The 24,983-nt window shown below is 36.6% G+C and overlaps 1 protein-coding gene across 5 annotated transcripts in view; it reads right to left on the reverse strand.

Annotated features, from left to right (window-relative positions):
- The window catches only part of LOC103478352 (CUB and sushi domain-containing protein 3-like), a 245,173-nt gene that overhangs the window by 48,716 nt on the left and 171,474 nt on the right, over positions 1–24,983 (reverse strand). For 3 of the 5 annotated variants that reach the window (XM_008432116.3, XM_017309426.2, XM_008432115.3), the window contains 10 exons: positions 24,623–24,811; positions 24,359–24,517; positions 20,742–20,930; positions 18,555–18,740; positions 17,714–17,908; positions 16,580–16,753; positions 13,918–14,091; positions 12,901–13,074; positions 9,839–10,024; positions 6,744–6,917 (listed from right to left, as the gene is read on the reverse strand). In XM_008432116.3, the coding sequence (XP_008430338.2) occupies positions 6,744–6,917; positions 9,839–10,024; positions 12,901–13,074; positions 13,918–14,091; positions 16,580–16,753; positions 17,714–17,908; positions 18,555–18,740; positions 20,742–20,930; positions 24,359–24,517; positions 24,623–24,811 (1,800 nt within the window). The remainder of the gene's footprint in view (positions 1–6,743; positions 6,918–9,838; positions 10,025–12,900; positions 13,075–13,917; positions 14,092–16,579; positions 16,754–17,713; positions 17,909–18,554; positions 18,741–20,741; positions 20,931–24,358; positions 24,518–24,622; positions 24,812–24,983) is intronic. The other 2 variants (XM_081597601.1, XM_008432118.3) reach the window with 1 other exon arrangement.

A 24,983-nucleotide genomic window follows, 5' to 3' on the forward strand; every position in this document is an offset into this window, starting at 1 on the left:
CTACAGCAGCTGTCGGTGCCTCATTATTCCCTTTCGCCTGCAAAGGGACAGCTATAATCATGCTAATTGGGATGGTGGTCAGATTTTGGTTTGAATATCAGGTAATGTCCATTCACCAAGATCCCTTTGTGAGGAAATAATAAGGTCTTAAAATCAGCCATGCAACAGATGAGAACAAAAAGGGAACAGCTTGGCAAGCAGTCTGATGCACCATCTTACTAATTAACAAGGGAGGAAAGAGGAGGGAATGGACAGATGCATGAATGGCTGCATGGATGAGAGCTGCTGCCGATGCCAGGTTGGATCTCTGAGGAATTCAGAGTCCTGTTGTTTTGTGTTGTTACTACTGAATTATACTGTGCCATTTTGACAATGTCTAGCCCTTCATATAAAGTGCTAACATACTTATAAGTCAAACTCTTTTTTTTACATTTTTCTTACCTCACAGTCACAGTATTGAATATTGAACTTAATTTGATAGACCAACATGAAATGGACATTCAAATGTGAGGTAGAAGGAGTCTTGGTGTTTCCAAATGTTTTTTAGCATCTTGCAGGTTTTAACAACAAGTTTTAGGTCTGGACTTTGGGCCATGTAGGCGCATGAAAAGTTTTCGTCTAAAATATTAAATTGCATCTCTGCTTGTACGGTAGCAGTCAATGTCTTGTTAGAAGGAGAACCTCCACCCAAGTTTTACGTTATTTGCAGCCTCTATCAGGTTTTGTTCCAGAATTGTCCCTTATTTTGCTCCATGTACTTCTCATAACCTTTGAACTCATTCAAAGTCCGCATGAAAGATAATTTCACTAATGCACTGTGCTATTGGTCAATATTATGGATGGTGTGTTCCATGTGAACACACGATCCGGCAGTATTTTTCAAATACACATAGCGGTTTTTTTGTTTTTGTTTTTTTTAATGTAGAGTCAAAGATAAAGTTGAGGTGTCATCTGTCCAGGGTACCATGTTCCACAGGGATTTCATGTCTTCGACAAACTGCAATCAGCCCTTTTAATGAAATGCTTTCACCAAGAGCTTTCTACTTGACACTCTTCTGTAAATTGATGCCCTCCTTGCCTGGCCTATCAGATAAGGTGGACAGCCATGTCTTGGCAGGTTTGCAGCAGTGTTACAATTTTCCCATTTTCAGATGATGGGCTATTCTCAGTATATTGTTTCATAACCTTATTCTTCTTTAAATCTTCCCCAGACTTAATTCCTGCACTGCGTATGTCATTTTGCTTATCAATATTCTCTAAAACGAAAGAGTAAGGAAAGGAAGAAAGAAAGATAAGCTGCATTTGCAGTTTAAATCCCAACATTCCACCACATTTTTCTGATTTTTATTTGTCAAAATTAAATTTTTAATTGTGGATCCTTCTTCTACATCACAACTATGCAGTGCCTTGTTTTGTGGTCATAAACAAACTCCAAAAATACACTGCTGCTGTCATTTGTAATGTGACAAAATGGGAAAAAAAAATTAAGCATTTAGGTAACAGTATATGAAATTGCATTTTTGACAAGTGTCATGTAATTTACAAAGGAAAAAAAAAAGAAAGTTAAAAACGTTATCTTTTATATTCACTTTAATATATTGCAGGGGTCTGGCTAAAGTCTTTTGCACATTATTGCATGACAATGATAAAATACAGATAAACGCAGATAAAATAGTAGAAGTGATAAAAAAGGGAGAATGTGGAACAAAACATCAATAATACTTGACACAAAGGTCTACTTCCTGTTCTTTGACCATCTTCCACAATAATGAAAACTATGTGCAAAAATGAACACTTGCACTAACTTCATTGCCCAAATGTGTTTAGAGCCACGATTTTTTTTTTTTATTTTGTAAGCAACAGATGAGCTCCAGCTGTGTTGTGGCTCCAGTTTCTGCTATAACTGTAACAGATGTTTACTGCCAAGTGTGAATCCATTACGTCTTTTAGTGGCAAGCAGGTGATTTACAGTGGCTTCTTCTCTCCATCATATCCTGCAGATTTCCTAGTTAATCACAAGTGCTGATGCGGTATAATCTCTAAAGATGATGCATTCACATTCAACATTGATTAAAATGTTCAGTTTGATACAGAGTTAATTTGCAACTGTGAAACAAATTATGCAAATTATCCTAAGTTAAATAATTATTAACCATAAATGTCCTCAGCGCATTCGCTGTATAAGCAGTTATTTCTCATTGGCTGGTTCAATACTTTAGAACAAAGTCAATACATTAATTTGGTTTAAGATAAACAGCTGATGAATTTCTGAACACGATTAATGAAATGTATCAATTCTGTTTGATTTTTAGACATGTTGAATGCTTAATATAAACGCACATGTGGTTACTCTGTCTCATAAGACAGCTGGCTGCAGCAGAGCTATGTTGGCACACGGCTCAGAATGAATGACAGAGAGAGATAAGATTCAGAATTGCTTATCATCATTATAAGAAAGACTCATCTGTCAAAACAGCAGGATGTTGATCTAATCTTCTAAATAATGGAAACCCTTTCTTAACTTAAGTGATGGGTGATTAAAAAGACAAAAAAAAAACAAAAAAAAACGCAAGCAGCCCTGCTTCATCTTCACTTCTTACCTAAAAAAAATCCATTACATTCTGAAGAAAAGCCAGAACATTAAAACTATCACTCTACTGATATTTAGGTCTCCAAAGAAAGGAAAGCAGTCTGAACACTTATGAGTACAGCTTCTTAAAGGTTGCCCGTTGCAATCACAAGGCTCAACCAGATCTTCTTACAACAATTTCAGAAGATCTATTTTTCAGGCAGATTGAAAATAAGGCCAAGTGGAATGTTATAATCTGAAAACTTTGTATTATGATTAGGACATGTGGTACAGTTAGGAGTGTTTTTCTGTTTCTTTTTACATCAGCGTTTTATTGAGATTATTGGTTCCTTTTTTATACTCATGCCATTTATCAAGAGAGTCAGAAATTGGGAATTATAGACATTACTTGTACAGTAAGAGTTGAGAAAATAAAGAAAAGTTCTTAAAATTGTATTACTTCTAAATTTGATTTTTAAGGCGTGCATTAATTGCATCTCTAAAGACACCATAACGTGAGACAAAAGCGCAAAAGATGTAATTTTTACTGGAGTTTAATGACTGCAACATTTTAAATAAATAGTAGTTTTGTCTTTCACACAATACTACTAAGGTTAACAAATTTCAATGAATTCTTCCATTTACTACCTGAACTGAATGCTAGCCGTTGACGACAGCCTGCAATGTCAACAGAGCGCATTATTGAGATTATTGAGCGTTCACAAGGAGACTCTCATTGTGAAAGCATTTCTTTCAGTGCACGCACAAATGAAGTTGAAATGTAAATTGTACTTCAAGGACAGATTGAGCAGTGACAAACTCAAAAAAAAAAATAATTAGCTGAATAAGCTTGAGAGCGGTGAACTTGACTGAAGTTAAAAAGTTCTTGTGTTTCTTGTGGAGGTCTGAAACCAGCAGGCCTTCACTCCTGATTTGTACTTTGATGAAGTGCAAATCGTCACCAGACCACTTCAGGCATAAGATCTTGTTCAAACACCATTTTGGCGGTTTTGTCAAGAAGACCCCTGACTGGAGTCTCACTAATCCAATGAAGCTAGAGACTGCCTACCTCCATCTAAATGTGAACAAATTTAGCATAGGGAACTTATTATGCTTAGGGCAGGTCTATAGGGTATTCTAAAGATGGTCATTACTTTTTTTCTTTTTTTTTATGAAAATAGCTGCAAACAGATGTGCATAAGAAGCAGTCAAAGTTGTGCCACTCACACAACCTCCAAAGATGCAGCAGCGGTTTATGAATGGTAAGTCATAAACTTACTAAAAGTGAATTTCCCATAATAGGTCCCTTTTAAAGCAGACCAAATGTGTCAGATGTGAATAAACCCTTAGTCAGAGAGCAAGTTGGTTTCATTCTGGAGCTCTGACATCCCACAGGTTAAAAGGATGAAAATATTTCCAGCAGACTGCTATCTCTCATCTGTCCCTTAGATATATGATTAGACTGAGCTGTGGGATGTGGGAGGCCAAGTCAACACTGTAAACCATCAGCCTGCCATTTGGAAAAACGGTTATCCTGACAGGATAATATTAAAATGGGAAGGTAAATGTCAAAGTAATCCACGCAAATATTAGGCACTCAGATTTTCTTACAAAACATTACTTCCATACTTTTACAATACAGTATCCTACATGGAACAAAGCAGGTTAAAGGATAGAAGAACAGTCGATAGAACTGCTCGGTCCCATGCAGAAATTTTACATGAGACAAAGTGCCTTTCTATTACAGCCAGAATACAGTACTCAGCAACTTTTGCCACTTTAAGTCTTTGGTGGGACAGAATCACGCAGGCCAAACTTTGCTTCCCGGTGACGCTAACGAGTCTTTGGCACCCATCATTCTGTCGCCGCTGTCACACCCCAGCAAGAAATGTGAAGACAGCTCTGACAGTAAGACAGATTTGGACCGACACGATCAAGTACATTTCCTTAGCGTCTTAAGATCCTCTACTTTCAAACTGCCTGTGTAAAACCTAAATATCCAAATTGAGAAGAAAAACTGAACTGCCCTTTGACAGAGAGAGAATAACTACCCCTCAAGTCTGCTTACAAACATTACTTGTGGGTCAGTTAGTTTAACAAACCAAGTGAAGATTCAGATAAAAAGATCTACTTTAATGGTCAGGATCGTTTAAGTGTGATGAGGGGAAAGAGGGCTTGAAGGGTGGAGGTAAGCTGTAGGTTGGGAGCTCCACATTACAAGACCTTCTTTCTTACTTTAAAAAAAATGTCAAAATGAAAAACTGGGAACTAAAATGTTTAAACTGGTTATGGAGTTCACTTCAAAGGATTTATACTTACAAAGGATCCTCTTCAGCTAACTTAGATTCAACGTTACCACTTATCCGTTATTTCTTTTAAGATGAAGACTCCCTTTGACTGAATTACTGAAGAATAAAGGTCTGTAGTTGCTGTTTGGCACTGGCTCACCATCTTTGGTCTTTTTCATTCTGCCAAATGCAGCAGCATGAGATAAACCACAGGAGTGCCAGTTCGGAAATGTTAAAAACCTTTTAGCGTATACAGTGAACTTGTGGATAGCAAAAGGTCAAATATTTTGAGACAGAAGGGAGTCTTTAAAAAAGGGTAGAAAAGTCCATTGTGTAGCATTTGATGGTATTAAATTGGCACGGTCTCTTTGGAGCTCGAATTTCTTTCTAATATTGCCAAGAAATGCTTTCAGTGTTGTAGGTGGGCTTTTAATATTATTGTAGTGCTTGTCGACACTGCCAAGTTGTGACTTAATTTTGGTGCCTTTTAGGGATGTCCTGTCAGTAAAGAAACAGTTTCCTGATAAAAGCTAGACAGTATTGCAATGGAATCTTTACAGCTAAAGGGAGACGATCTGGATTTAGTTTAAAAAAAAGTACTACATGATTGGTAGATCGAGTGAGCAGCAAAATAGTTCCACATTTCAGTCAGATGACTAAACCAAGTTAGCATCAGTTTAGTCTCAAACCAGTGATATCAGTTTGGTTTCTATTCATTCATGAGTGGCATTTTGATTTGTATCAGCAAATATTTTAGGTTATGAACAGGGTTAAAATGGGTTGCTAGCACTTCATTTTAAATTAATGAAGCTGTGCTGTGCGTGACCAATGCATCTAATGTGCGTATGACTTGCAAAAGTGGTTAATCACCACTTACTATTTAAATAATGTAAACTTTTACTTTGTCAGCTTACAATTTAATTATTAGCAGAGTTTGCGTTAGACTTTTTTGCTGTCCATCATTTTGATACTCGGTCAAATATAATCGGTTGCAATCTTTTTTCTCTAGCTATTTATTTAAAATTACAATAATGACAGAGTCAAATGCATTTCACTGTAATTTTGTTTAATTAACATTCAGAAAGTGGTGAGGGATGAACTGTAATTTGTCAGATATCTAGTTCTATACATTGTATTTTCAGATATCATTAGGAATGAGAGATTTAAAATGAACATTTTGTATTGTTTTCTAAGCAGCCCGTTCATCGCACATATAAACAATGAGTATTACTGTACTTTATTATGTCAGTTTACTTGAAGCAATGAGAGCCGCATGAATATAGAGCCTAATCCTATGCAGGAGCTAGACAGCAATTAGGACTTGAATCAGTTGAGAAGCAGAGAGCAGCAGGTCACCAGTAGCCCACTGCTGAATGTTATACAGCGGCTATAAAAATTGGATTCATCTTTGGAAGTGGGTGTACACTACAACTCCTGTAGAATAAGGGGTTATATGGTACTTTATATAACAAAGCACACAGTTGCATGACAACATTTCTTTTACAGAACAATATAAGTTTTCATGAGTTTTGTGTGTGGGTTTTCTTAAATATGTGTGCTTAGATTATTGTATTTATTCAATTCTAGCTGTGGTTTTTAAAATATTAGACTGCCGACTGCAGATGTCACCATCTTTCAGGCAGTATGAAAATTCTCTGTTGCACATTCATTCAATAACTTGTTTTTTTTCTCATTTTTAGAGACTAAATGAGAAATTAAATGACCCATTGGTACTTTTTTGTGTCAGCTACTAGTAGTGCAGTCAGTTAGATTAAGAATTGCTATTGACTTTTTGTTCAATGGGGGAAACCCCCCCGCGCCCCCCAAAAAATCAGCTTTTGTAATGGGTGTAAAATACCACAAAATGTTTGTGTGGTACAGCGTACCTGAGCAGTGGGGCAGTGGGCCACTCCAGTGTCCGTTCAGTTGGCAGGTAAGCGATGACTCTCCGATGAGCTGACGGTCGTCGCGACAGGAGTAGCGCACTCTGGAGCCAAACGTAAACTTCTCTCCTGTGATCGCTGCATGGGGTGGCGTGCCTGGGTGGCCGCAATCAACCTCTGCATGAGGGGAGCAGCAGAAGGACTAACTTAATAAATCTTGTTTATTTGTACACACACACACACACACACACACGCACAAACAGTATTTTCTATGAGAGGAAGATTAAAGAAAGCTCAACATTCTTACTCCATCTTACAGCACAGAGAATGATACAGTAATGCTCAGGGAAGCTCTGTTAAATTTAGCAAGTATCCCTCTAATAAAGTGCTTTGAATTGCGAATTAGCATCAGAGTTGCTTAAATAGAGTAATTTGAGCACACATTCATGAGAAAATCAGATTTTATAGTTCACACTGTAAGTTCATTGGACATTAAAGAGTGCTGTTCCTATGGCCCTTCATTTCAGTTAAATCATATAAAGAACACCTGGATGGGTCATTACATTGTCAAGTAAAATTTTAAATTTGCATAGGGTTACACTACTGTCAGGGAGACGTGGTAAGAGCAAAATGTTATGCTGAAGGCTTCGTCTTCATAAGCAGATGACAATTACGGTGCCCTGCAAAATTATTCAATCCTTTCAAACCTGAAATGCCACACAGATTCACACAGTAGAATAAAGAAACATTTTCTACAAATTAAAAATCTATTCAATTGATCAAAAACGGTGGTGTGTTTCTATTCAGTCATGATAGAACCACCTTTTGCTACAATTACAAGTAATTACAATTAAAAGCACATATTTATATGAATATTTTTGCCAATTTGTTTTTGGAAAACATCTCAAGCTCAGTTGCTTTGATCAGAGAGCATCAGGGTATCAGTTTTCAAGTCATGCTACAAATTGACTACAAGTTGATTGGGCCATTTTAACATGCAAATTTGCTTTAATCCAATTCCTTCCAGTACTTCTCTGCTTGGATGTATTCTTCTGACAAAATACGAATGGAATTTAGTAAAGCTTTCTTTCTAACTTTAGTTTTTCTGCAACTCTTACATAAGGGCCAGATTCTAATAAAATTAAGTTTTGAGTTGGTATTGTGGCAAAATGTAGAAAATATCACTTTTGCAACCCATTGTACAGACTATGAGACGCATTTAGGATATTTTAGATGTTGGAAGAAAATCCTTAGCAGCTATAAAATCCCTAAGATAACATCTCCACCTTAATAAAAAACATGTTTAACATTGCTCAGTCAGACTTAAGGTCAGCTGATCTCTGTCCTGAAAAATCTCCTGACCGTCACGTCAGCAACTTTTATGTGTTCGTTCCTGCATACTTGCATTAAATAATAATAATCAGATCTGGGGGGTTTTGTAAGTACTTTGCTTTAGTTCACTACATCTGACTGTTTCATTGATTTATTTGGTTTAGTCTAACCACAAACCAGCCTCTCAGACTCAGAGATTTATATGCACTCCTGCTAAGTTATGGTCATAATTTGAGTGTGCAAATGGTTTTCAATAGATTTATAAGGCAGACATATTTCTCTTGAGGATTTTTAATGCTTAAGAATAACCAAACACCATCTCAGTTGAGACTACACACAGCTTCTTAAGGGAGAAAAAAAAACTCTTTTCAAATTAAGTACTACTGTTTGTGTTCAGACAGCAGTGTCAACCTCAGTTCTTTTGCACTAAGAAAGTGACATCAAAGCTGAGACTTGTCGCTTTATTGTGGTATCTATCAGGTTTTTTTTTTCTTTCAAGAAGAAGAAACTGAAACAGTGCATCATCTACTGCAGTCACCTTGATCTTTTGGCTTTTCGTAGTTGTTTATTAAATAAATGTATTTGTTTTGCAATATAACAAGCTGCATGAAAGTCTGTATAGCTGTACCAATGGAACAGTGGAGATGGAATGTGAAATAATGCATATTTAATAGGTGCCAAACATTAAAAGCAACTGGATTTTTCATACTTGAGGTTGTGTCTACTGCTTCCCTGGCTATATGTGTCTGTGACCAGTTATTTGGTCTTGTTATAAATGAATTGCTAACAATTTACTGACATTGATCAGTTGCAGAAGTTTCATTCAATGATTGAAATATGTCCTGTGCACTTAAAGGTGATCTACTTGTATCTGCTTACCTGTGCATCAGCAAGCTTACGGGATTTGCTAATATCTCAGTTCAGACTTTTTTTCTTTTTGGGGGCTGAGTGGGATGTGGGAAGGATTGAGGTAAGAGGGGAGTTTACTGTTATTTTTAATACACAACATGGAAAGCAGAAAAAAATATATCAGTATTGTTTATAAAATGCTAAGCAATACATATGGCAACAGACACAAGAAACACCGATAACTTGAAACATTATTGTAAAATGTAAGCTTTTTCTTCATTCACGGCTTTGTTTAAAAACAAAAAAACTAATTATATTATTTTTCTACTTTCTATGCTTGTTTGCCTTTGGTCTGAGTCGTCCTAATGCGAAGTAAGTTTCTTTAATTCAGTAAACACAAACCATAACCGAACCGTCAATGATGCCTGAAGCAAGTTTCAAAACACGTGATAGACACTTCTGCGTGCCTCTTTAATTAGGATTTGATTTGATAAAATAAATGATGAGCTTCGTCTCTCTACCATGAAATTAAGTGCTATTTCAGCCTGTGTGGAAAATGTAGAGCTATACTTCAGATAATTTCAATAGAAATAGGTGATTATTGTTGGTAGACTCGGGCATTAACAGAATGCATAATAACCAGGGGGTTATTATGCAGAATTATTATACAGAATTACACAGCAAGGAAAACGCTGAAGTTCACACTGCAAAGTTGATTTAAGTTTAGTGTTTTGCTTTGGAGAAGCATAATAAGAACTGATTCAAAAGTTTAAACAGATTTTACAAAGTGGAGGACTTAAACACTTTTACCTGTAAAACTGGAAGCAAATGTTAACAGAACAAGGATTACCTGTCGAATTAGACACTCTAGGATATAAATGTTCCATTAGTGTATTGGAAAGAAATGTCCATTTTACCAATGCATTCTGGGAGAGGTTTGTCCCAGTGGCCCATTGGCTGGCAGGTGAGCACGGATGAACCGAACAGGTAATATCCGGGGTTGCAGTCGTAGAACACAACACTGCCAAATGTGAAGTTCCCATGTTCAATTTTACTCTCTCGGATAGAGTTAGCAGGGATGCCTGGATCTGTGCAGTTGACCACTGTGAAGAAATATAAATACATGCCATTAAAACCCTTAATAACTTCAGAATGTCTTGTTTAGCTTAACCATGTTCAGAAAAAATAAATAAATAAAAACCCACCAAAAAAAACAAAAAAACAATTATCTTTTTGGTGAAAACATATTTCCACCAAAATAAATGTGCAGAGGAAAAACTTCATCATATAATAGAGGACTACTTTATCAGATGTGCTGTTATGTCCTAAACAGTTTCCATAACTACATTGTTGCAATGCCACAGAGAAGCATATGGTGCCCACTGCGAATGCAAGCAGACAATCAAGACAGAGGGGTGAATTCACAAGGCAGTGCAATCTCCTCAGTTGTTTAGCCCACACTGTTTGGTTCATTTCTGTACCAAACTTAAAAAGCTGAGTGCATCAAATATATGCAGGATCAAACACCCTTGTCAAGTCCACAGCATGCAAGCAATGTGCACTAAAGTAGTTTTTCTCTTTTCAGCCAGAAACAACAAATGCAGATGTTAACAAAAGAAAATAAATATTTTTCTGTTCATATGTACATATTTTTAGATGAATAATGACTAAAAGAACTAAACTAAAACAAAACTAGAACTAAACTAAAAGAACATTTGACTTTATAAGGAAGGAATCACATTCAGAATAACTGTTTTGCTTAGGTACAGCAAGAGGTTTTAATGATTCATTCAAACATGTGACTTCTCTCCACAGCTTTTGTAAAGGCTGTTTTACTTCATTTAATTTTTTCTTCTTCAGCAACAAAACTACCATCAGCTTTTATTGGACACTCCTTTATTTATTTATTTAATTTTTTTCCAAATATGTGTAATGCAAACGTTTCTGGTCTCGAGGACTGTAATTGACTCTGGCTGTAATTTACATATATAAACATAAACATAGGCAGGCTTTCCCCTAAATGCATGCATATTGCATAATTTCAATTAGGGCGAACTAGTACACAGAGGCCATTTGCCTGGCAGAGCTTTTAGAGGGGGAGGTCTGCCATTGTGTATAATTTAAGAAAACAAAGAATGTACAAACTCTCATTTTCACACATCTAGACCCACAGAAAGCTAATACGTGCTTTCTAACCATTTGTTTGATCAATTTAGTATGATAGATGTATCTCAGTTATTAGTGTACCCTGCTTATATGAAAGCTGCTATGAAACAGCCATTTGTCAGGAATAATTTCCCTTTAACAAAACATTAAGTAAAAAGGACACACAAAATAGTAATGTGGCATTCTGCCTAAATCCCTTCGCACATTTCACAAGGGATATTTCCTGGAAACTGTTCACACTGCATCCTTTGCTTGGATCCTAATTTGCATAAGTGTTATCTGTCAGCAAGCTTGCGAGTTAAAAATAAAACTGTCCACATGACCTAAACAGTGGATTATTCTGTTTAATGAACAGAATGAAAGGTAAGCATGGGCTATATTTGGCACCTCCGATAATAATAGATGCTCATGCTGCTTCATGAAAACCAAATTAACATATATTGTCTATTGTCAGACAAAAGCAACCATTCTAAAAGCAGAAGAAGTCTCCAAGACGTCATTACTGACAAGGTGGCTCAGCTGAAATTAGATGAAGGTGAAATTATTCCAAAGTGTCTCTTAAGTAGAAATGAGTGACGTGTTGGCTTCATGGGAGAACATATTTCTGGGAACATATTTTGACAAAGGTACATGACAGTGTCACATCCTTTATTGAATCCATCTTTGCAGTCGTATTTACGTTAAAAATAACTAAATGTCTTAATATGTATAAATTCCAACAAAACCAACATCAATAGGATTTAATTCTGAATGAATTAATGGGTGATTTTGTATAAAAAGAACCATCAGGGTTATATCATATGAATCACATATGTTTGTGGCATAATCCTAGAGCTAAGTTTATGTGCAGAACATTATTCTCTATACATGTACAAATAAGGATTGTTCTCTGTTATGATGGGGCAAAAACACATAAAACTGTCTAGATCACCCCTGGACAAAGCTCAGAAAAACCCAAAGATGTTATGTAGCTGAATGTCTGCGATGTTATGTCATTTATTATATTCTAAGATTTGAATATGTTAAAGTAATAATGTTATGTCATTTGACAAAAAAAGAACTGTTGAAGAAATAGCTGGAAGGATGATAAAGTTTCCATACATTCTGCTATGATTACTGATACTTTTTAGTTTTGATGCTGTGGCTTCATTACATGATGATCTGTTGAAAAAACAAGTTTTAAGATCATGCATACTGTAAGTATTTAGTGCAACTTTTTTACGTAGCCAAATACCTATTTGTTGCCCATGTCAGAGTAAGCAACAAGTCGTCATCTACTGATTTGTGAATGAGTTTGATACATCTGGAGGATGAATCATTTTTGTGGCTACTCTAGCTTCAGATAACAGGATAATCCCAGAAGACCTGGAAAGATTTTCTCATTCTGCTCTAGCACTTGCTCCAGCCTGGATCCTATTTCTGTTATCTGGCAGCTACCTGCTTTCCTTTTGGCTAACCTTACATAAATAGAGAAGCATTAGATAAACATGGCCTTTGTTATGGAAAGAAATACACAGAAAAAAAAAAAACAGCTTTAGTAGATGAAATACTCTGCTCTTTGAATATGCTCCATTTCTGATAGCAAATAAGCTGTTAAAGCTGCATCTAATTAATCAAAACCCTTCACATATGTTCCCAGTTTGAGTCTGGTTTCTCTTACATCCACAAACGGTACATTCAACGCCAACAGCAGATATGGTGAAGAAGGCAGAGTTCAACTATCAAAGTGCAAACGTGTCCCTCTGGTACCTAAATGCTGTCAAACTGGCAAGTATTTATAAATTCAGCAGGTGCTCCGTGGCGAGGACCTTACCTCTGCATGTCGGAGGCTGATGGCTCCACTGGCGGTTTGCCTGGCATTGAGCTGTAGAGGGTCCCTCCAGGGTGTAGCCTTTGTTGCAGGCAAAGCGCACAACATCATTGTAGTTGAAGCCATCGCCTGTGGTGCGGCCATAAATAGGGCTGCCAGGGTGGCCGCAAGTGACAGCTGAGTTGTGAAAGACCAAAAAGGTACGTGTTGGAAAGAAATAAAAAAAATTAAAAAAAAGATAAAATGTAGCAAAGGAGCAACACGCCATGACTGAGGTCATAATTTGCCAACTGTCATGTCACTGTACTTATAATTAAACTCATAGGGTAAAGAGGGAATAAGAATTCAAGTCACGAACAACTACTATGGAAAATTTCAATCCACTAAAAATATGATTATACTGAAAATTACATTAGCTGTTCACGTTTTGGCTATTAATGTAAGAGTCTTTCGAGCAAAAGTAGAAGACCTTGGGGTAAAAAAGAAATAGACAAAAAATGTGATATACACAGAGAAATCAGTTGGTGAGTTTCAACTTGATCAGCTCTGAATGCTGAAGAAAACAAAGCAAAAAAAATAAAAAATAAATCTGATAATTTTCAATCAGTGATTGCATTATCCCAAAGCCCAACCATCTAACAACATTCCTTGGTGTGAAAGTAAGACTGGACGAAGTGAAATTTAATGAAGTCTGAAGCAGATCAAATGTCAGCAGTTATTCTAAATGATATTGTGCCATCTAAAATTTGTTGTGAAGACTTGAAATAAATATTAAGAATCCACTTTGTGTACTTAGTAGGTATATGGCATTGTTCCAGAAGAGTAGGACAAATGGCCTATAGTATATATTAGCGGACCAAGGCAACACAAAACCAGAGATCAGGAATCAAGCCCAAACAAAATCCCCTATTTTTCAATCTATAAATATACATTCTATCATCTGAAATAAACATAAAAACTCATAGACCCACACACTCGCAGTGAGCCATTTCGAGAAAGTAGTGCCAATAATGTACTTACATATACAAACTGGGAGATGTCCAGACCAGTTGTGATCCTGCTGACAGATGCGAACAGAGGAACCAATAAGCCTGAACCCGGGGTTGCATTGGTAAACCACTGTGTCTCTGTAGCCAAAATTGTCCCCAATAACCTGGCCATTCACAATCTGCTCTGGGATGCCACAGTGACCAGCTGCAGAAGAGTAAAGAAAAATAGCCCATTACCCTTTGTTCCTGCTCATTGTTCTTTTTCCTCTCTCAATTTATGGCTTCCTTTTTTCACAAATAGGACATTTCCTATGAAAGAAAAAATAAATTACGTAGAGTGTGGCATTTGTGATATATAACAAATGTACACTAATAAGGTGGTGCACCTTTTGCCAGGAAATAAAATTAGTTTGAAAACAACAAATGCAATTGCACTCAGTCATTCATGTGGTGAACTGATTCAATTTGGCTTTCTAACAGTGAGAACAATGAGTTTTAGCGGCTTTGCTACTAATAGATGGCAGCTGAAGGATACACACAATTTTGATTGCACTTTAACATTTAAATACAATTTGACAACAATGTAAGAAAATGAAATGCGGGGGCATGTTTTTAAAAGGTCTATGAATTTTAATGCAGACAGGTTAAATTAGTTTAGTCATAACATGTATTGTATTTGGAACGCATATTTGAGCTCATTATTTCTGAAATGTTAAATCAAAATTTACACTGGCTTTGGCTTTAGTTGTCCAACCTACAACACAAAGAAAGGTGCACATCCGCAATTCCAAAAAAAAAAAAAACTGTGCACATAATCATGTTGCTTGCAGCCACAATATATCCTCTTGTTTTAGAGAAGAGGGATCACTTGGTGACATTTCTGCTGCCACTTGAAACCTGGAGAACCTTATTTCCCTAATTCATTCCTGCACTGAGAAATTCAGTGGAGCATTTTATTATCACACTCCAATTGAGAGCAGCGAGATTTCTATGAAGATAGTGCTGAAGTAGGCGACTTTACCAGAAGGTGCTCAGTTAACCTCACCAGTCAGATTACAAGCCAAGCAAAAGGTGCTTCACTTTTAATGAACTGATCAAACCTTGAGCCAAGCAAAAAGAAATGGTGCCACATAACACAACTACAAAGAGGACTAATGTCACTAGTGTCCAGAAAATCTTAACGCTCAGCTCCAACATGACTTTGAATTCAGATAATCAAATTATGAACAATGCTTTGAGAAAGAATTCATAACCCTAAAATGTTTTCAAATTAATTTCCCATTATAATGACATATTCTAATGCCATTTATTGGAATTTTACTGATGCTCAAATAACTGAGTGTATAATCGTTCAGTTGAAAAATAAATGATTTTTCACATTATAAATATGACGTGCATTAGTATTCAGCACACCCCACAATTTTTTATTGCAATTACAACTTGAATGATACGTTTCTACCAGTTTTGCACATGAGCAACAATATGGCAGCATTAAAACATGTATGCCACGAACTCTACTTAAAGTTATGCAAAAGACTTTGGTTTTAACAGAGATTTCTCCGTGGTTTTTCATAGATAACATTAAATGTATGACTCGATTGAAACATTTTTGCCTTAATGTTGGTTTATAAGGCACAGAGCTTCACTACATGTTTGTTTGTCAGAAGCTGGCTCTACCTGAATTGCATTTCCATGTGGGCGGAGTGATCTTACAATTAGTGTCATGTTAATTGAGGCCACAATTTTTTTATCATCAAATGAAGATTGAACAGTGCTCTGCAATTTGTTAAAAGCTTTGCATATTGTTTTATAACCTCAACAACTTTATATCTGATGTATCTGTTGTGTTATATGGTCTTCTTAAAGCCGTTTTATTTACTTATGTTCTCTAATAAACTCCTAAGGTCTTCATAGAACAGTATTTTTATACATAAGCTAGAAATCTCTACTAATTAAAAGACTTCTCGAGACAAAATCTTGAGAAGTCTTCTAATTAAAACAAATATTGACAACTATGTGTCTTCTCTGTGTACTTAAGCAGAAAAGACACTGCTTAAGTGTCTTTTTGTGTTTGATGGACAAAAGTCCATCAAACACAAAGGTTTGATGGACCTTTGTGTTGGTCCATCAAACAATGTCCCAATAATAATATTTATAGAAATGAGTTGCTGTAACTTGAGGAAAAACGGAAAAAGCTAGGACTTCTTTGGTATGCAAAGCTGCAGGGTGTTTTCCTGTTTAAATACTTACTGAGGTAAACTTTGCCAGAACTTCTTGGATGATGTTCCACAAATTCAGAAAGACTGTTACTATATATTATAAACTTCACAAACATGAATGCTGCCTATATGGTAATTTAATCCATTTCTCTGCAGGTTGTTGCTAAAGGTACTTGAACATTTGGAACACAAAGCTTTCATTATTTTCTCAGCAGGCTCTGCAACAGTTTGAAGCGTAACAGAGGCCTCATTCAGAGCAAATATGAAGTCAATAGTGGACCATAAAAAATGTACATCTTCCAGAGTTTTTATTGACACTGGCCATATGCACTTAGCAACAGAGGCAATTATATCCACCTACTGCTTCCCCATCTGTTTCTATTCTTGTTGGCCCAATCAGAAATGCTCTTATTTATTCTGAGACACTTGCCAGCAGTTTCTGACCTCGGTCAAGAACATTTAGAACGTACTTACCTAGACACTGAGTGTCCATCCCACTCCAAAGGCCAGACAGAAGACACTCCCTAACTGTAGATTCAGTTAAAACATAGCCAAGGTTACAGCTGAAAATAGCTGATGCTCCAAAGGTAGTCTGCGTCCCGATTTTCTTCCCATTAGGAGGAGTAGGAAGATCGCCACAGGAAATAACTGCAATAAGATGAAGAGGATGGTACAAAGAAGAGGAAGGAGACAGAAGACACCCCCAGAAGAGTGAGCAGCAGAAACAGAATAAAGGATGAGCTAGAAGATGGCTTACATCTTTGGAGTCAATGGGAGAGCACAGTGATTTACACCCATCTTACCGACCATAATGTGATAAAAGCTGACCTGTACTATTTCACTGGGAGGATAATGATGGTGTTTTCCTTTGTCCAAACATCTTTAATAACACTTGCTGGCATCCTGTTCTGCCATTACACAAGCTATTCACTGCCTCAAAACAAAAACAAAAACAAACAAAAAAAGGAGTCCTCATGGCAGCAGAAAAATGTTAGTGTCCACTAGGGCAGTAAACAATACCTAACACAGACTGGGACCAGAATAGGTGAAGAACACAAAAGAGAATCAATAAAATAATGTTTTAGGTCAAATATGAACGTGACATGTATTCTTCAAGTATTTTGGTAAATTCTGTTTAATGAACCTTTACACCTGAGATGATTTGTTTACAGTGGCTTTATTATTTTTATTACTTTTTAAAAAAGAAAAAAAAAATCAATCTTGCATGAACATTTTAACTGAGATAATTTATATTAATTAAATGGTGAAGTAGATAAAATAACAGAGTTGTTTCAAAACGGTTTCATGTTTAATATACTGTTTTGAAAATGGGTTATTTGAAACATTCTTTTTTGGGGGTGAATTGATAAATAAAAATACAATCAATACACAACAATGAATTTCAATAACATGATCTGCTCATGGTTAATGTTGATCACGTGTGGATTAGAGAGTATTTACAAGAAATTCAAAACCTTTTCATTCTCTTAAAATTCAGTTTTCTTTTTAAAATTGATTAGTTGTTTTTTTTTCAGATCCATCCAAAGATACAAAAATCTGTACATTATTGCTGGTAGTTTTTGTAATGGAAAGCTAAACTCTACTCACTTCTACACCGGGGCCTCTCACTTCTCCAGCTCCAAGCTCCATTGGCCAGACACTGGATGTGGGCGGGACCGACCCGATAGTACCCAGGGTTGCAGGTGAAGATTATTTTAGTTCCGTATTCATAGTGCGAACCGTTGACTATCCTCCATCTCCCGTGGTCCAGGGAGAAGGAACTAAGACTGGGGCACATCATCACTGTTGGGTGAAAATAAAGTAGGTTGAAAGACAATTCTGCTCCAAGACAAATTTAGAAGCAGGGCAATAAAACAATAAAAGAACAAAATAAATAAAATCACATTCTAATCCAATAGGGCTTTTAAAATTCTGTTTCCATTTGTTACTGCGAGATAAACACAAACAGAAATAAACATTGGTCTCAGAAGAAAATAATATTGTCAATCACGGTTTGCTCTGACTTTCTAACTTGGAAGAGGTGCACTGGAATATCAAACCTGTACCCCGCTGTGAACAGATTTCCTCTTAACTATTATTCACCTGTCTCATCATATTGCAGCAAGTTAATGTTTTTTTTTAATAAATGTTTAAATCATTGTCCTCAAGGACTTACTCCATATTTATATGACAGACAGATTTGTTAAACTATCATACTCCAGTGGCTTTCAGGAAGTTGGAAACTACCGGGAGGTTTATCAAGATTATAGCTCTCAATAAATTTAGTAAGATTTATGTACGTTCCTCATTCAGACAAAATATTTTCCTATCATCTTCTCTCAGCTCCTCACTGCATATCCATGTGGTTTTTTGAGATTACCATGTCTTCCTAAATCACCCTCCACCCTCCCTGTCCCTTTCAATCCTCCAAGCAGCCTCTTGCACTCACCGATGCATCGGGGTATCTTGTTGTGATTGCTCCAGGTGCCGTCTGGCTGGCAGACTGTGGTCGTCAGTTCTTTGGAGGACAGCCGGTAGCCACTGTTGCAGAAGTAGGTCACCCGTGTGCCGACAGAGTAATCAGCAGCAAGCACACCTCCGTTCACTGGCGCACTGGGCACACCGCATGACACAGCTAGAGGTGGCAAGAGGACCATTGTCGGCACATGTTTATGCGGAGCAGAAGACGTGTGTTAGATAGCAGCCTACAACGGGTGAGGTAGGTGCACCGGCTTGACAGCTAAACATTCGTGAAGAAAAAACACTCGTTTTGTGAAGGCTGTTGTAGCACACAAGCCCTGTCAGGTTTTATAATTTACACGAGAAGTCGTTTCTTTTACTTTCTAAGGATAACAATTTCAGGGCGTACAAATTCAACAAGATATAATTCCTCAACTTGCTCCAACCAGCCACTGTAGAATTTTGACAGCCAACCTCATTCATTGCAGACCCTTCAAGATATCACGGCAGAGACAGCTCATGTGTAATTAGCAGCATTAATAACATCTGCACTGAAGTAAATTGAGTCAATGCCAGAGCCCCAGTACTATGCTTGATACCTCAATGCGGTGGGCTTAGTGAAGCACTTAATGGAACTGAGTTATATCATGAACAAAATGAGTTGCACCTGTCAAAACTTCTATTTCAAGGTGTTACATTTCACAGAATGCCATCCAGCTTTGACACCTGCTTTTATAATAGTGCTGCGAGAGAGTCTCTGGTTCTTACACTTAACGTTTGATTATAGTATGCATGTATTTGGCCTCTGCAAACCTGCTCATAATATTGGAAAATGTAGAAAAACAAAAGATATGGGAAAAATAAAACATGCAGATGAGTAATACAATTTAAAATCAACCAGATTAAAAGTAAGTATTATGAAAATTAATACTTAATATTAACAATGCTCAACTTAGAGCTCAAATATTTACTCTTCAGCTGTGATTAATAGGGATATGCAATCAGAGATGTCTGCAGCTCACCCAGAGTTCTGCGGTATTTTGCTGAATTCATTAAATTCAAATAAATTACATATAGGTTTGTGGATGTAATGTTACAAAATGGGAAAGTATGCAAAGCACTTTAATTTCTTCCTTTAGTGTGAGGCAGTAGGTAATTGAAAAACATAATAAAATCAATAACACTTCCAACACAGACTTTTCCCAACCTATAAAACTAGGAACATTCAGACACAGCAAAACACAGAAATACACAAAGTAGATTTGGACCACTTTGCTCTCAGATACAGAAGCAAAGGAAAGCTTCATCTGGTCAGCTTTAAGGTGTTTTATCAGTGTCAAGTCAAAGGAAGTGATGGGAGATGGATCTGTTATGTTGGCTAGTGATAACTAATGTTGATTGGTTATCTATTGTATCTTCATGGTCACAGTTCAACAAATGCCAATGAATACTAAACTTACATAAACATAAATTTTTTATGTTTGTGTCATCTCTGAGATAACTAGAATATAATTGCTGGGATCTAAGCTCATAACCAGATGGGCATCAACTGTATAATATATCAGTTTATCTGCAGGGAAGCTTGGCTCTACGTGCTTTGGAAAAGCTGTGCCCAATTAGCAAACTGATGGAATCAATCACAGGTGTGAAATGTTTTTAAATCTATTTGAAATACATATTTTGATTTCACCGCGTCAAGATAAAACGCAATTGATGACACCATCTGTTGGTGTTTGAGTGTGTGTCTGAGTCTGAGTGTGGCCGCAGCCACGAGGCACAGGAAATACACAAACACTGACGTGTGTGCATAAAGGAGAGCAGTTCGGTGAGGGTAGACAAAGCAGCGGCAGACTCCATGTGTTGACGGCAAGTTAGCAAGTAATTTAAGGAAGTGGAAATTGACAAAGATGCGAAGATTGATTTTTGTTTAATTTCCACCTGACAGGAAGCTGGCTCTCAATCAGGTTGGATTCAGTTCAACCGCTAACTACACAGGGATTGGATTTGAGCTGAGACTCTTGTGTGCTTTATGTGCATGTCATTTCACCTGAAAAGGACATGGTTGTAGAGCCAATCACCAGAACATTGGATGTAGATGCTAGATAATGTTGCAAGTAAAACAAAAAAAAAAAAAACAACAAAAAAAAACACAAGTAGCCAGGTAGGATGAGGTTACCTTGACATGCAGGAACTGGTGCATCCCAGGCGTAGTAACCATAGGAGGTCTTCTTGCATTCAGCTGTGCTTTTCCCAATCAGCTTGTACCCCCTGTCACAAGCCCATGTCACCATGCTGTTAAGATGACCCCCAGTTTGTCTTACTACAGAGCCGTGGTGCGGGGAGTCTGGGGTACTGCAATACATCGCTACAATAGATGAAGAGATAAAGCCACAGTGGAGAGCAGGAAAGAAAAAGAAAGCCAACGGAAGAGGGAATAAGAACAGAGTGAAGAAAAGAAGGTGGAAAAGTAGACATTAAGAGGAAGAAAGATAAATAAATCAGAGAAAAAGAACAGAGACATTAACAAACTACCTCTGGAGAAAGACTCAAGTTAACTTTTTTTTTTTTTTATTACGCCAAAGCTTTTAAATGCAGACTCATAATCAGTGGAAATGCCTTAGGAGTGTCACATCTTTTTAGCACTCAGACTGTGTACCAAACAGCAAGGGAAGCCCTCAAAATCACATTATTACAATTCCTTGCTAGCCTATGGCCATGCACATATTCAATTTGCTTCAGTACACACAGTCTTGATGCATCCTGCAGTTATTTATACCGTAACATTCCCTTCCCTCATCTTACAGGCCATCAATCTAAAAAAAAAAATAAAAAAAAATAATAATAATTTGATTTCCAGAATATGACTAGTAAATGGCCAATGGGACAGAAATGTCAAGGGAAAGCTTTGTGCATTCCAATAGCTGTCAACCATTTCTTAAAATCTTCATGGCTGCTGGGAGATAGCGGGGATTTAAGACGAAAAGACACATTGGAGTTTAAATCAGTTCCTATTAGAGTCAATCAAGTCAAAAAGGAGTTCCCGTTACAAAATTCATCACACTAACTTGCTTTCAGCGCAACACACTTGTGTATTAAATATAATAGAGAAAATTTTTTAAAATATGTATTTCTTTTCTGCTTTTTGCACTATTACTGATGCATTTCAAATAGAAAAAGACGTCTGTGCTATTCTTTCCCAGCAGCACTTGCTTTATTAAAGAGTCAATTAAGAATTAAAACACTCTGAACTTAGGGGAGTACAAAACAGCATGCAGGCCTGGTAGCGACTTCCTTCCTGCCTTATGTGTTTTGTTCATGAAAGCATCTCTCATTGTGATCTATTATTTGTGGGAAATGTGTTTTTAAAAGCAGTGATAGACCTCAAAGTATATCTCTGTAATCACAGCAGACTGATTAAATAGATGCATGTGGTCATATCGTATTCACATAAAAAAGCTGCAGCTAAGATGGTTCAATAAATATTTCACAGCAAAAAGAGACCAGACCACCTTGGTAAAAGACAATAGAATATTAATTTTACACTGTAATTTAAAAATAATAGTATTTTCAGTAGAAGTCACCATTAAGTGGTTGATGTAGAAAACCCATCAAGAAACCCTTTGGTTGATGAATTTGACTGATTTGATCAGCTCTGACTTTGTTCCAGTTAGTTGAAAATGCAAATATCTGGTCTTTTTTTTGATCGGTGAATGCACCACAGATAATCTCTTCATATTGACAACATCCTATTTGATGTTGTAGCTATTAGTGAGGGGAAGAAGACAGCAAGTTAGATCATGTTAGCATTTGCTCAGTGTTTAAATATGAAGCCAGAGGAAGCATAAAGTTAGAAACAGTTTGAAAGAAAACTGCATTTCAACTGAAACGATTGTGGTTCCTTTAAGCTGCAAAAGAGTGAGAGAGAGCAAGACTTTCAGCAGATAACAGGGTGGCTGTACAGAGTAACAAAAGTTGCTCGTTATCTTTGAGTGTTAAAATTTTTTGAGATAGGAATTCTGGGTTTTTATGAGCTGTATGCCAAAATCATCAGTATTAAAACAATAAAAGACCTGAAATATTTCAGTTGGTGTGCAATGAATCTAAAATATATGACAGTTTAATTTTTATCATTACATTATGGAAAATAATGAACTTTATCACAATATGCTAAGTTTTTGAGAAGTACCTGTATTTGTTCAAGAGGAATTTTGGATTTTATTATGAAAACTATTTGCCAAACCAAAATAATTGTACTTGAGAAAAATTTGGAATAACCTTGGACCCCCTGCTAAACTGATTAATCCAAATTTTTTGCTGTCCTGCTTTTTTCCCCTTTATGTTCAGCATTTGTATTTTCCTCATCCCTTTCTGGGGAGCAGTGAGGTGGGGAGTGAGCGGGTATGTGTTGTTCTGCTTTGCTTTCCAGTACGGGGATTTGTAATGTTGATGAATGGCCAGAAAATCTTGAGGCTTATTAAATAATAACAAGCTTTAATTTCCTTGAATTGTAGCTGTTTATAGATCTTTTAGCAAATGCCAGACTACACAGTCACATTTCGTAACACCCCTGGTAGCATGTATAAAAAGCCTCCAAATCAATTACTCTTGGATTGGAGCAACACAAACTAATACAAAAAATATTCAGAAAGTTCAACTTTTAAGTGAAGTACATTTATTCAGAGGGGGGAAAGGAAATTTTTTTTGTTTTTAACAAAATCAAGATCAGCACAGTTGTTGATACATTCGACAACTTCTTGATCAGACCTTATTAGATCTTCCATTTAGTAATGTAAAGTTTCCATATAAAATATTTAAAGCTAACTACTTCAAAAGTGGTATATTGAGGTTTCAAAGTCTTTATATCAGCCTTGAGAACTGCTCAGGCTAACTGAATTTTTAAGACTGATGCAAGAAAAAAAACATGTTTCTGTCCCACCATCACCAATATAAACATGCGTAAATTACCACACCTGCATGAACTTCATTTAGTGCTGTATGCTTTAGTAAGTCTGACCTTCTCAGAAACAAAAACTAAGTACGGTGGAGGATCTTTGATGCCTTCCAAAAGCCCACATAACACACACCATCTTTGAAATACGAGGACATTTTAAAAACAAATCTGGTGAACTCTACCAGAAACTGAGAGTAGAACATTATTTATTCAGTAGGAAAATGATCCAGGGCCATATGGAAAAGCTGTTCAGTGAAATAATTAAAGATCACTCTGTCAGCTCCAACATTGTTAAATCACAATAACCGTTGTTCTGTTGGTGAAAGCGTGTTTCATGTTCTATAAAGTATCACCAACAGATGGAATAATTACTGCGTGACCAATCATTTTGTAAAAAACCCCCAAAAACAATTACATTTTAAACATTAACTTAATTTTCTAAATCTTTTGAGAGGGAAATTTTGCAGCAGTAAAAAAGATTAACAGATCGTAAGGCGTTTATCAAGGTCGGAAAGGCAAGTTTATTTCCCCCACATTATTTGGGTACAATTTAGACTAACCATCAGTGATATGTTTTGTGTAATTCTAAGCCAATGACATAAAACAAAGATTAACATTTATATCAGAGCTTGTTAGATATCATACTTAAAGGAAGTGGTTTGCCTGCATTCCTAAATCAGCAAAAATGTTTAATCATTGAACTGTACACTCCCAACTGGCAGTATTTCTACTTCTCAACCACACATTAAATTTATTTGGTTCAGTAAATCTGGCCCCAAGTCTAGTTAAATATAACATTTGTAAGAAAAAAAAGAGAATATGATTATAAGAAGGATACATACTTTGATACTCACCCACATATCTGATGTGGAAGCCGCGACGGTTGGTGGCGTGGTCAGTGGACCAGCGCAGTAGCAGCTGGTGGCCAGTGGTTGTCAGATTGAACGGGGTTTCTATGTCGCCGCTGAGTGTTGAAAGGCTCTGACTGTAGATGTTTGGACCTAGGTTTAAGTAACAGCAAAAAAATAAAAATAAAAAAAGTAAGCACACCAAATGCTTTGTTTGACTTTATAAGACTATTATTTCAGATCATGTTTGTTACTTACCATCAAATATTTCCAAGATATCAAACTCCTTCTCAGTCTCAAACAGTTCAAAGTTCAGAGTTATGTTGTAGCCCTTCTCTACGTTGATTAGCCAGGAGCACGTCTGAAGATTGGAGTAGTTTTCAGGGTAACCAGGACTTAAGATCTCCCCCGTTGAGTCGAAGCGCACCTCATATGCTGGACATTGCACTACAGAAAGAAATGTGGAGTTAAGGGTCAACATTAATTTTTAACAAGAGGAAGAGCAATGGGGATTAAACAAAAAAAAACATGCAAAAGCACAGCAAGTACACAAACACAATCAGCAGTAACAAGAGAAACAATAAAGCAGAAGAAACTGGAACAGAGAAAGGTTAAGCTA

Source organism: Poecilia reticulata, chromosome 16 (assembly GCF_904066995.2).
Source record: "Poecilia reticulata chromosome 16, P_reticulata-male-v2, whole genome shotgun sequence".
NCBI lineage: Eukaryota > Metazoa > Chordata > Actinopteri > Cyprinodontiformes > Poeciliidae > Poecilia > Poecilia reticulata.